The sequence below is a fragment of the Antechinus flavipes genome, chromosome 5 (genome assembly GCF_016432865.1).
Source record: "Antechinus flavipes isolate AdamAnt ecotype Samford, QLD, Australia chromosome 5, AdamAnt_v2, whole genome shotgun sequence".
Taxonomy (NCBI): Eukaryota; Metazoa; Chordata; class Mammalia; order Dasyuromorphia; family Dasyuridae; genus Antechinus; species Antechinus flavipes.
Window position 1 is genome coordinate 218,346,551 of NC_067402.1, and position 12,425 is coordinate 218,358,975.

The 12,425-nt window shown below is 39.7% G+C and overlaps 1 protein-coding gene across 2 annotated transcripts; it reads left to right on the top strand.

The window, feature by feature from the left end:
- Positions 1 to 2,700: 2,700 nt before the first annotated feature.
- On the top strand, positions 2,701 to 11,522 carry RDH16 (retinol dehydrogenase 16). 2 transcript variants are annotated; one of them, XM_051963194.1, is made up of 5 exons: positions 2,701 to 3,108; positions 4,527 to 4,843; positions 8,997 to 9,255; positions 9,811 to 9,974; positions 11,058 to 11,522. In XM_051963194.1, exons 2-5 carry the CDS (start codon positions 4,531 to 4,533, stop codon positions 11,273 to 11,275), a joined length of 954 nt encoding a protein of 317 aa, XP_051819154.1. In that variant the 5' UTR covers positions 2,701 to 3,108; positions 4,527 to 4,530; the 3' UTR covers positions 11,276 to 11,522. The 2 variants fall into 2 exon arrangements, with proteins under 2 accessions (XP_051819154.1, XP_051819153.1); XM_051963193.1 differs by lacking the exon at positions 2,701 to 3,108 and having other exon boundaries at positions 4,516 to 4,843.
- The last annotated feature ends 903 nt before the right edge of the window (positions 11,523 to 12,425 follow it).

Sequence of the window (12,425 nt, forward strand, 5' to 3'; positions counted from 1 at the left end):
CTATATGGTAGCAGAGAAAATCAAGACACAAACACAGAAGGACACAACAATGTGAAAGCAGCTATCAAAAAAAAAAAAAAAAAAACCTCAAAGAAAAGTTTTAATTGAACCCAAACCCAATAAGAATTTCTGGAAAAGTTAAAGAGATCAGAATGATAGAGAGAAAATTGGGAAAAGACATGAAAGTGATTCAAGAAATATGAAAAGATAATTAAAAAGTTGGTAAATAAAAAAGAAGCCCCAAAAATACTGAAGAAAATAAATTCTCAAAAAGCAGAATTGTCCTATGTAGGTGAAAGAGGCACAAAAATTCACTGACAAGAAGATTCCTTAGAGAACAAAATAGAACAAATGGAAAAGGAAATACCGAATGTCACTGAAGAAAAGAATTCTATAAAAATGCAGAATTGGCCAAAAAGAAAAAGAGATACAAAAGTTCGCAGAAGAAAATAATTCCTGAAAAATTGAAATTGGGCAAATGGAAGCTAATGACTCCATTAGTCATCAAGAAACAAAACAAAATCAAAAGAATGGAAAAAAACTGAAAAAAAAAAAAGAGAAATATCTCATCAGGAAAACAACTGGTCTGGAAGAATAGATTGAGGAAAGAACATTTAAGAATTATTGGACTAACTAAAAGTCATGATCAAAAAAGGAGATATCATATTTCAAGAAATTTCCAAATTTCCGTGATATTTTAGAACTAGAGAGTAAAATAGAAATTTTAAAAATCTACTGCTCACTTCCTGAAAAAGACCCCAAAATGATAACCCCAATAATAATATAGCCACATTCCAGAAATCCCAGATCAAAGAGAAAATACTTCAATCAGCAAGAAAGAAACAATTAAAATATTGTAGACATACGGGATCATACCAAATTTAGAAGTTTCACTTTAAAGGAGTAGAGGGCTTGTAATATGATATTCTAGAAAGCTAGATGGCTAAGATTATAACTAAGAATCACCTGCCTATCAAAACTGTAATCTTTTGGGGGAAAATATATATTTAATGGAATAGAAGACTTTCAGATATTCCTGATGAAAAGACCTGAGCTAAATAGAAAATTTGACATTTAAAAATGAAAGAGGGATGCACTGGGAGAAGAGAAAGGGAGAGGCCAAGTGGGGAATTTTTTTTTTTAATCTAAAAGGGATATGCAAGGAAGTTTTTATTAATGGAGGGAAAGATGGAGAAAGTGTGTGGCAAGCAGTGCTTGAACATCATTCTCTTTTAATTGTTTTATAGAGGGAATAATATACAACCTCAGATGGGTATAGAATTGAAACTTGCCCAATAGGGAAATAGGAAGGGAAGGTGATAAGAGAAAGGGAGGAGTAATAAAGGGGAGTGTGGAATAAGAAGCAGTGGTTAGAAGCAAAATAGACTTTTGAGAAGGAGAAAAAGAGAGGAAGAAACAAACAAAAAAAAAAAGTAGGAGGAAGGAAAATACACAGTAATCATAACTGAATGTGAATGGAATGAGCTTACCCATAAAACAGATTCAGATAGCAGAATGAATTAGAAACCAGAATTGAACAATATGTTGTTTACAAGAGACACACTTGAAGCAGAAAGATATATACACAGAGTTAAAATAATGTGCAGAATCAATTATGTTTTGGATAAACTAAAAAAGAGACAGGGGTTGTGATCATGCTTTCAGACAGTAAAAATAGACCTAATTAAAAGGGATAATCCTAATTCTTATTAAAGAAGGCATTACATTTTGCCAAAAAGTATTATAGACAATGAATACAAAAGAATTTACAGTAAATTTCTCTGGTGAAGACCTCATTTCTCAAATACATATATCTCAAATTTATAAAAATAAGAGCCATTCCCCAACAGATAAAAATCAAAGAATATGAAGAGACAGCTTTCAGGAGAAGACATCAAAGCTACATATAGTTATATGGAAAATAAATACTCTAAATCACCATAGATTAAAGAAATGCAAATTAAAATAAGTATCTGAGATAATCATCTCACACCTATCAAAGTAACAAATGCTGAAAAGGATGAGAGGAAAAATAGGTACACTAATAAATTGTTGATGGAGTTGTGAGATTGTTCAACCTTTCTGGGAAATAAGTTGGAACTAGGCTCAAAAGGCTAATAAATTCTTTAACCCAATAATACCACGACTAGGTCTGTATCCCAAAGAGATCAAAGGAAAAGAAAAAGGATCTATATATGCAAAACATTTAGAGTGGCTCTTTTTGTGGTGGCAAAGAATTGGAAATCAAGGGGATGCTCATCATTTGGGGAATGGTTGAACAAGTTGTAGCACAAAATTGTTATGGAGTACTATTGTACTTTGAGAAATGATGAATGGTTTCAGAAAAACATGACGAGACCTATGTGAATTTATGCAAAGTGAAATTAGAACAGCCAGGAGATCATTGGGCACAGTTAACAGCAATGTTGTAATGATGTTCAGTTGTGAAAGACTAAGCATATTCTGCTCAATACAATGATCCAAGACAACGTCAAAGGATTCATGATGAAAAAAAAAAATGCTATCCACCTCCAGAGACATAGAGAACAGATGAACTTTGGGTGGAAATTGAAGTATAGTTTTCTCACTTTATTTTTCTTGCTTTTTTGCAATATGGGCTAATATAAAAATGTTTGGATAATATATATTTATAATAAATATATTGCTTGTTTTCTTAGTGAGTGGGAGAAGGAATGGAAGGAAGGGAAAGAATTTGAATCTCAAAATTTTAAAAGAAAATGTTAAAATAAGTTAGTCTTTTTAAAGTTGGTTACTACATGTAATTGGGGAAAATAAAATATTTACTTTTTCACTTTAAAAAATGAGCTCCTGCATCTCAGCCTACTTCCCTTCATTCTACTGAAATGTCTTTCTCCACTGCAGAACTTCGTTCCACCTCACCCACTCTGCACTCCTCCCCACTCCCCAGTCGGAATCTCTTTCCCAATCACTACTGGATTTCCTTTCCCCCATCCCTTCCCCCCAAGTTCAAGGGCAGAGATCATCAGGGCAACTGCCCCAGGAAAGAGGAGGGGCTTCGGTTCTTCTGGGAGCTTCGATCTTAAATTCAGATAATTGCGGATCCAGACCCGGACACTTTTAAAACAGGTAATGTTTCTTCCCTGGGATTAGTGGAACAATTGATTAATTAGCTCTTCCAGTCCTTGATCTCTCCACTTCTCCCCACCCCCAATTCCTCTGGTCACCCTGCGGTTTGGAACAAAAAGACCTTTCTCCTTCTTATCCACCATTTTTCACACGCTATGTCTCTAGAGGACCGGGAGACTAGAACTGACATGGAAATGAGAGGCTACTGCTGAGAAAGTTCTCTATATCTCTGACTTGCATCTGACAAATGCTGCCTCTTCTGTAGTCTCGCAAGAAACAGGGAAGAGCAATTGCCATCTTCTAATATTCTTTAAAAAACAAAAACAAAAAACCCTAATTCTTTTTAAATTCTTTTTAAAAAAATCCTTTATCAACAACATTAACAATATCTGCATTTGAGTGAATATCAAAGGAGAACGAGAAAAAGAGCAGGAGAATTAACAGCAGCAGCTGGGAACATTTTATAAAATACTTTAACGGCTGCAAAAAAATTGTCCTCAAAGGATCCCATGGAAGTTACCCTCCTTACTCTCCCATTCTTTTCTTCCTACTCTTTCCTTTTCCCTCCCCCTTTTCCAGTAGAATTCCTATCTCAAATTGAAGGGTGGTACTATGGAGAATTTAGAGGGACTGAGTTAATTGGGAAGGAGTGAATGGGACTTCTAGCTTTAGAGTAGAATTCCTCAGAATTCATTTAGATCAGTGTGTTGATTTTATTATAAAAGAACCAAGGAGCTGATATGGATGAAGATCAAGGTCACTTATCCATGGGAGGTCATAAGTAGTAGGACTAGTTAGCATTTGAATGCAGGTCCTCCGATTTAAGTTGGCATCCTTCCACCAGCTTACCAGAAAATAGAGAGGGAGACAATGCTCAAAGGATAAAGTGCAGCCAATTCATTTTTATACTTTTGCCCTAGATTTGGGTAATGGGCATTTATTCCTTGCCACTGAAAAGTCAGTTTCTGTTGAGCAAAAATTTACCAAGTCCTACGGTGCAGAGTGTTGGAGATTCAAAGCTGAGAAAACAAGTCCTCTCCTTGAAGAACTTTTCAAACTGACAGTTTAAGGGAAGTCTTTTGTATATTGCAGTATTTAGTAACCTAAGTTACTAAATTCATAGGAATGAATTTTCAGAGAGGCTTTTAGTCAAGAGAGATTCCTGTGGGGGAGAAAAGGGGAGGGTGGAGTTTTCTCTCTGTTTGGCTCGGGAGGCTTGACTTTGAGTAGAGATAACAAATCACAGAAGAAATAATCAGTTCATACATCAGTATAGTATTACCAATGAAGCCAGCTTCCTGTTTTGTAAAAAAGGTTAGTGTCTCATGGCAAGGAATACAACCAGAGCTACTCAGAGGGATAAATGTTGCACTCCTTCACTGACCCTGTCTCATGGTGTTCTTCTTTCTGTCTCTTAGAGACATGTGGCTCTACGTGGCCTGCCTCATTGGCCTTTACCATCTCTTTCGCTGGTATCAGGAGAAGCAGGTGGTGAGCAATCTCGAGGACAAATATGTCTTCATCACCGGCTGCGACTCTGGATTTGGGAACCAGCTGGCCAAGCAGCTGGACCTCCGAGGTCTGAAGGTGCTGGCAGCCTGTCTGACAGAGAAAGGAGCTGAGCAGCTGAGGCATCAGACTTCAGACAGAGTAGAGACAGTGATCCTGGATGTAACCAAGACAGAGAGCATCACGGCGGCTGCCCAATGGGTGAAAGAGCGTGTGGGAAATAAAGGTATAACTTAGATTTCGTCATTCAGTTTGTTTCTGTAGAAAAATTCAATTTGACATTGAAAACCGCCTACTATGTGTAAAGTACTATGCTGAGTAAAATAAGATACTTTTACAATCTCCTATGGAGATTACAAAAACTCAGATAATTTATTATAAAAAGAATCGTGAAATAAATTCAGCGGAGAGAATCAAAATCTCTATGGGAAATGTTTAAGAGGCTGTAATCATTTTTAGCTAGGGTAATCAAATAAGTCTTCATTGAGGAGAGATTTCAACAGGCAGATGTTGGGAAGGAGGGAATCCATTTCAGACAGGGATGGGCAAAAATAGTATGAGCTGAACAGATAACTGGACATAGTAGGATGAGAATGAAGACTCAATAGTCAAGGTGAGCTAGAAAGTTGAGTTCCCAAGATAGAAGTGTGGAGGACAGTACTGTGGAGAAACTTGATGGACAGGATCAGTAGTTTATATTTATTTTGAAAGCAATGGGGAGTGGCTGAAGATTCTTAAGCAGAGGAATAACTTGATTAGATTGTTGCTTTGGGGAGGGAAAAATCGAAGGGATACTTCTTATGAGGCTATTTTGTTAGTCCACCAAGGAGAGTGGTAGCAGAAGAAAGGTGGAAGCATATCTAAGAGATGGACCCTATTCAAATAATTAGGATCATTTTCTTTTATGTTCTGGACTTTCACTTTACTTTCTGCTTTTTTTCATTTCTATAAATTGGAAAGTACAGAAATTTAAGTTGCTTCTGAATTTGGACAATGGTAGCAAGTCAAAGAATAGAAAATCAGGTGACATCAGTATGATAGGGCCAATTAATTCAGTTCCTGAATTGGCAGAAATTTTGTATCACATGTAAATTGACCATCTAGCAAATACTCCATTGCCTACTATTTAATCCTAGAGTGGGCCTGTTGTTTTTTTGAACCCAGCCCTTAGAAATTTGCATTTATACTGATAGTGTGTCTTTTTTGATACTCCCCTCCTGCAGAAAATTGTTCTGCTGTCACAAGCACATTCTCAACGAGCTTATAATATAGTGAGAGAAACAATAATATGTACAAACTTCTCTCAAGGGTTCCTTTCCTGGCCACTCTTAAATTGTTCCTTTCCCCAAACATCCCTCTGCTCCCTGAAAACTTTTCTGTTTTAAATTGGGGGGAAGGGGAAGGAGAGGGAGGAAGTTAACATAATTACTATCTCCCAACAGAAAACCTTTAAATGTTCCTTAACAACAATAATGATGTCCATTAATATGGGATCTTTTGGTTTCCAATGTGTTTTCACACGCATGATTTCAGTACATTTGTTACTTCCTGATTGATGAGATCTCACTACCCCTCATTACTGCAAATATGATTATACAGTTTAATAGAGAAACTGAGATTAGCCAAGTCACACAGCTGCTAGAAGATAGAACCCAGATCTTCCTGATTCCAATAAAAAGATTCTACTTCACCAAGATTACTTTTGCTAGGTGCCTTGAACAGTGCTAGATAGGGTAGGTGACAAAAAGTCCATAAGCCATGATTCTCACATTCCAGAGGAGTTTGGAATGGGAAATAGCAGAAAGTTTGGGGATGCAAATGGGGATTGACATGTTTTAGGAATAGTGAGGAAACTGGGTTGGATGGACAGGGCACTCCTTAGTAGAAGCTAAGGTTGAGTCAATAGTAGGTCACCTGCCAAGCCTTTCAGAAAGCTTTGGTTAGCAGTAGGAAAACAAATTCCTATGGAGAGAGGAGGGACAGAACACACTTCTCAGGGCTCAGCTTTGCCAGAAGCCTCAAGGACCAGTCCCACCCTCAGTCTCACTAATTTCTTTTCCCTCACTCACTTCTACCTCTTTTTTTTTTTTTTAAATAGCTTTTTATTTACAAGTTATATGCATGGGTAATTTTAAAGCATTGACAATTGCCAAACCTTTTGTTCCAATTTTTCCCCTCCTTCCCCCCGCCCCTCCCCTAGATGGTAGGATGACCAGTAGATGTTAAATATATTAAAGTATAAATTAGATACACAATAAGTATACATGACCAAACCATTATTTTGTTATGCAAAAAGAATCGGACTCTGAAATATTGTACAATTAGCTTGTGAAGGAACTAAAAAATGCAGGCAGGCAAAAATATAGGGATTGGGAATTCTATGTAATGGTTCTTAGTCATCTCCCAGAGTTCTTTCCCTGGGTGTAGCTGGTTCAGTTCATTACTGCGCCATTGTAACTGATTTGATTCATCTCATTGCTGGAGATGGTCAGGTCCATCAGAACTGATCATCATATAGTATTGTTGTTGAAGTATATAATGATCTCCTGGCCCTGCTCGTTTCACTCAGCATAAGTTCATGTAAGTCTCTCCAGGCCTTTCTGAAATCCTCCTGCTGGTCATTTCTTACAGAACAATAATATTCCGTAACATTCATAGACCACAATTTACTCAGTCATTCTCAAATTGATGGGGCATCCACTCGGTTTCCAGTTTCTGGCCACTACAAACAGGGCTGCTACAAACATTTTGGCACATACAGGTCCCTTTCCCTTCTTTAAAATCTCTTTGGGATATATGCCCAATAGAAACACTGCTAGGTCAAAGGGTATGCACAGTTTGATAACTTTTTGAGCATAGTTCCAAATTGCTCTCCAGAATGCACAGTTCCACCAACAATGTACTGGTGTCCCTTTTTTCCCACATCCCCTTCAACATTCCACATTATCTTTCCCTGTCATTCTAGCCAGTCTGACAGGTGTGTTCACTTCTACCTCTTGTCTCTGTCAGTCCTGCTTGGGCCTACTGGGCCTTCTCCTCATCTAAATCTCTAGAATCCTGTGAACAAAACAAGACCCCACAGCGCCTGGTGCTGCTTGAAAAGCAGCCTTAACTTTATTTTACTGAAAAGAGTAAAGGCTAAAAGAGGTAGATCAGGGAAGGCCAAACGGTGGAAGAAGTAAAGGCTCCAGACTTCGCAGACTTCTATGTTTGAAGGGTAGTTATCTTATCAGGTCTAAGGAGGTGGCTTTTCAAAGGTTTAACTTTGCTGAAGGAGGGAGAAGGTATCCTCTTATCTAGAAATCTTCATTTGAGAGATCAATTGCACTAGAAAAGGTGGTCAGACCTTTGGAAACACCTTCTACTTCTTAGGGAATAAAGGGACCACGGGTGATTTCGAGAGCAGTGGAATGTTTTTCCTGGACATCATGGAAAAATAATATTTAGAGCTATAAAGGACCTTGAAGATCATTTAGCAAGAGTTCTTAGCTTAGACACTGTATTTTTAATTTGTTCTTTTTCTAGCTTTCTTAGTTGTATGTCCAATTCATTGATCTTCTCTTTCTCTATGTAAGTAAGCATCTAGAGATACAAAACTTCCCCTAAGAACTGCTTTGGCTACATTCCATAAATTTTGGTATGTTATCTCTTTTATTGGGTCTTATGTATTTTTTTAAAATTTGGATAACCATCAATATTGATTTCCTTTGTTTTTATATGTTTAAAAACATTACTTTGAAAAGTGATCCATAGGTGCAATCCAAAGGGCTCATGGTACAAGAAAAATCAAGATCCTCTGATAGTCCAACTCCTTCATTTATAAATGAGGCCAGAAGGGTGAGCTCCATTTCCTAGCTAATAAACTATAGTCAGGATTTCACAGGAGCATAGATTAATCAATCAGCAGGCTTTTATTAAGTGTCTACCCTGTAAGGTTACACATACAAATGAGATGATCCCTTCTTTCAAGGAATTTACACAATTCTTTTGAGGTTTCTTTGAAAATATTCCTTTCATCATATCAGCTTGATCATATTCCACCATCTCAGTGGACTCTCCTCCTCTATGGAGTCTCCTCGAGTTAAGCCCTTCATAGCTTGTCCTTGCTTCTGAATTTCCATGGGACTTCCAGTAGGGCCCCACGCTCCCCTCAGAACTGTTTTCTGTGGAAGCATGTTTAAGGAGAGGCGACAAACCATTTTTGTGACCATGGATGAGCCTGTATTATTCTCAGGTCTTGATTTCCTTATATGAAAAATGAGGAGTCCTTCCCAGAACCTAGAAAAATTCCCAAGATGGGTTCCTGGTAGGTGTGAACTGAAGCTAATTGTGGTGCTGGTGCTTGCTAACCCCTCAGCAGAATCTTCTGCTCTTCGCAGGGCTCTGGGGCCTGGTGAACAATGCTGGCGTCTCCTTGCCCTCGGCCCCCAACGAGTGGCTGAACATAGAGGACTTCCTGAAAGTGCTCAGTGTGAACCTCATTGGACTGATTGAGGTGACCCTGAGTCTGCTTCCCCTGGTGAGGAAGGCCCGGGGCAGGATTGTCAGCATGTCCAGTGTGATGGGCCGCCTGTCTCTCTTTGGGGGTGGCTACTGCATTTCTAAGTACGGGGTGGAGGCTTTCTCCGACAGTCTCAGGTAAGGCCCTACTCCCTCTGAAACCTTCCCTGAGCCCGAGAGGGCTTACAGGCCCTTTTTCTTTACACTCCCTTCTCCATGGTTCCCCCAAGTCCTTGTATCATCCCTTTTGTCCTAGTTACCTCCCACTGCTAATAAAATCATAAAAATGGGGATAGTGTTAATAATATGTTTGTATATTTCTTTGGGCTCTTCAGAGTACTTTCCTCATAATGGCCCTGTAAGATAGGCATGATAATCATTATTCAGAAGCGGTGAGGGGACTCGACAACAAGTGTGCCTGGTGCTCAGAGCCCATTGGCAGACGAGATTTTTCCAGGTTTCCATCACAGCCCTTAGAGGCAGTTTAAAGGGTATGTGAACCTGAACAAGTCACAAACTCTCAGAGCCTTGGTAGCATCATCTGTAGAATGGGGCCAACAATATTTATAAGACCTACCTTACAGAGGAAAGTACTCATAAACATCCCAACCTCTCCCATCCCCTCCCTCCCTGGTCCCCAGCCTCTTCTTTCAGAGCCTTTCAGATCAAGCTCCAGTTCTGTCCCTCCCATAGGCGGGAACTCTGCTACTTTGGGGTGAAGGTGGCCATGGTGGAGCCTGGTTTCTTCAAGACCAACATCACCAACGAGAAGATTTTTTCCCAGAGCTACCACGAGCTATGGGATCGCTTAGACCCTGAAGTCAGGCAGTGTTATGGCCAGAAGTTCTTGGATGCCTGTGAGTCATCCCCTTCCATGAAGGGCCCTGGGCTGGCTGGAGGAGGGAGAGAGAAAGGGAGATCATCCCCCTCCATGCCAGCAAGCCCCACAGGCTCCGGAGCTAGAGGAACTGAGCCATGTGAATCCAGAAGAAATGAAACAGGAGGGCGTAAAGGAGGAATATCAGAGGTGTTATGGAAATCATGGAATCCAACATTTTACAGATGGGGAAAAGGAGGCCCTAAGAGACTAGGTGGCTCCCAGTTGTAAACAGAACTAGGATTAGAATACAAAACTCCTGACCTCTCCTATAATCACACAGAAGTGCTCCATCAGGCAACAAGCATTTATTAAGCACCTGCTGTGTGCTAGACACTGCTAAGAGGAGCAGAAAAGGGAATAAGCATTTATATGGCACCTATTACTTACCAGCTCTGCACTGAGAGGTTTTATTTTATTTTATTTTATTTTTTTGCTTTTTTACGAATACTCAGTCCTCACAACACCCCTGCAAGGTAGTAGCTAACTGCTCCCATTTATATCTTATTTATTGTTTACCAAGCACTGTGCTAAGCACTTTATCATTATCATCCCTTTGGGCACTTACAATCATCCTGGGAGGTGGGTGCTACTGTGATATTCATTTTCTAGTTGAGGAGACTGAGGCAAACAAAAGTTACTAGCCCAAGCTTGCAGAACTAGAGAAAGTCTGTGACCAAACATGAACTCCAGACTTGCTGACTCATAACTCAGGATTAGATTGTGAACTCCTCACAGCAAATAGATATAGATATATAGATAATGAGATATATATATAATGATAGTGAAAATTATCATTATATAAGGTCCCAAGCTGCTTTCTCCTTTTCTTGGTTGCACACCAAGGAAGCTGAGAATAGGTACACAGTCTGGGGAATGCAGGTTCACTTCTGGGCCTGAGCTATGGGAGGGAATGTGACTTCTGCCAATCCAAACAAGGACTAGGATTTTGTCACCTTATTCCAAAGGTCATGCAAAAGCAGAGGGAAGAGTGAAGAAGAATGCTGGGCAGTACAGTCCAAACAGAGTTAACCATCCCCTTTTCATTCTCTTTCTCTCACAGTTCTCCAATCTACTCATGACATGCAGAATTTCTGCCAACCAGATCTCTCCCTGGTGACCAACTGTCTGGAGCACGCCTTGACCTCTCGTCATCCACGTACCCGCTACTCAGCCAGCTGGGATGCCACTCTGTTCTTTATTCCCCTATCCTACTTGCCCACTAGACTAGTGGATTATCTTATTTCGTGGAATTATCCCAAGCCTGCCTGTGCCTTGTGATGACATGGGGAGATGGAAGGAGTAGCAAATGATAAGGCAAGAGGAGAAGCAGTTTGTAAGTCAGAGTTTGGTGTGCAGGAGGCAGAGGAGGAGTCCTAGAGAGAATAAAATCCAGTAAGCATCTGTTGAGTACCTATTATGCACAAGATTCTGTCCTAGGCACTGGTGGGAATGTGAAGATGCGTAAGACCTGGTTCCTACCCTTAGTAATAATACTACTAATAAAATAGCATTTGCAAAATACAAATATTATCTCATTTAATCATCACAACAACTGGGGGGGAGGGATAGATTCTATTATTATCCTCACTTTATAGATGAGGAAACTGAGGCTAGGTGATTTTTCCAGGGCCACACCGCTCACAAGTTCCTGAAGCTTGATTTGAATGTTGGTCTTTCTGATTTGGGTCCAACACTTGATACATTGAGCCATCTAGCAGCCTTGAGGAGATTAGCAGAATAGGAAAGACACAGACATAAATAACTGTGATACAAGGCAGAATGATGGTAAAATCCCAGAGGAGGAGGAAGCAGATGGATGTTCCCAGAAGAGAAAGCACAGGTGTCCAGAGAGCAGAGTGGGATAGCCTACCTGAGACAGACCAATAACCTGCTACTAGTGGTTCTTCCCCTCAAGAATGTGCCTTCTCTTTTCACTTCTCTTCCTACATTCTCTTACTTGGGAACCTCATCTACTCAGAGTGGCTGTTGTTCTCTCTATCCAGCTGACTCGCAGTTCTCAGAGACTCTCTCCACTGAGCTTTCACATGACCAATTTACTGGGATGACCTAATAGCACCTCAGATTTAGCCTATTTAAAATGGAATGAATCACTTTGCTCCCTGAAGGCAGATCTCCAAACTTAGTTCAATGTCTCACACATAGTGTGGGTGCTTACTAAGTACTGAATGATTGGCTGATTGATTGGAGTTTTCCTGTCTGGGTGATTATACCACCACCAAATCTCATGTTCCAAATCTCAGAATCTAGTAGACATCTAGAACTGAATGTCCTATGGGCTGTCCAGTTGTTTTTCAGTAGTATCTGACTCTGTGACATAAATGTCGGAAGTTATATTATCCTTAAGGTTTGCAAAGCATTTTACTTACTGATATTATTTAGTCCATGATTCAAGGACCCTTATAGCCTT

Coding starts and splice junctions, on each gene's coding strand:
- RDH16 (XM_051963194.1), top strand. CDS start 4,531: ATGTGGCTCTACGTGGCCTGCCTCATTGGCCTTTACCATCTCTTTCGC. Junction 4,844..8,996: donor AGAGCGTGTGGGAAATAAAG/GTATAACTTAGA, acceptor TGCTCTTCGCAG/GGCTCTGGGGCCTGGTGAAC. Junction 9,975..11,057: donor CCAGAAGTTCTTGGATGCCT/GTGAGTCATCCC, acceptor TTTCTCTCACAG/TTCTCCAATCTACTCATGAC.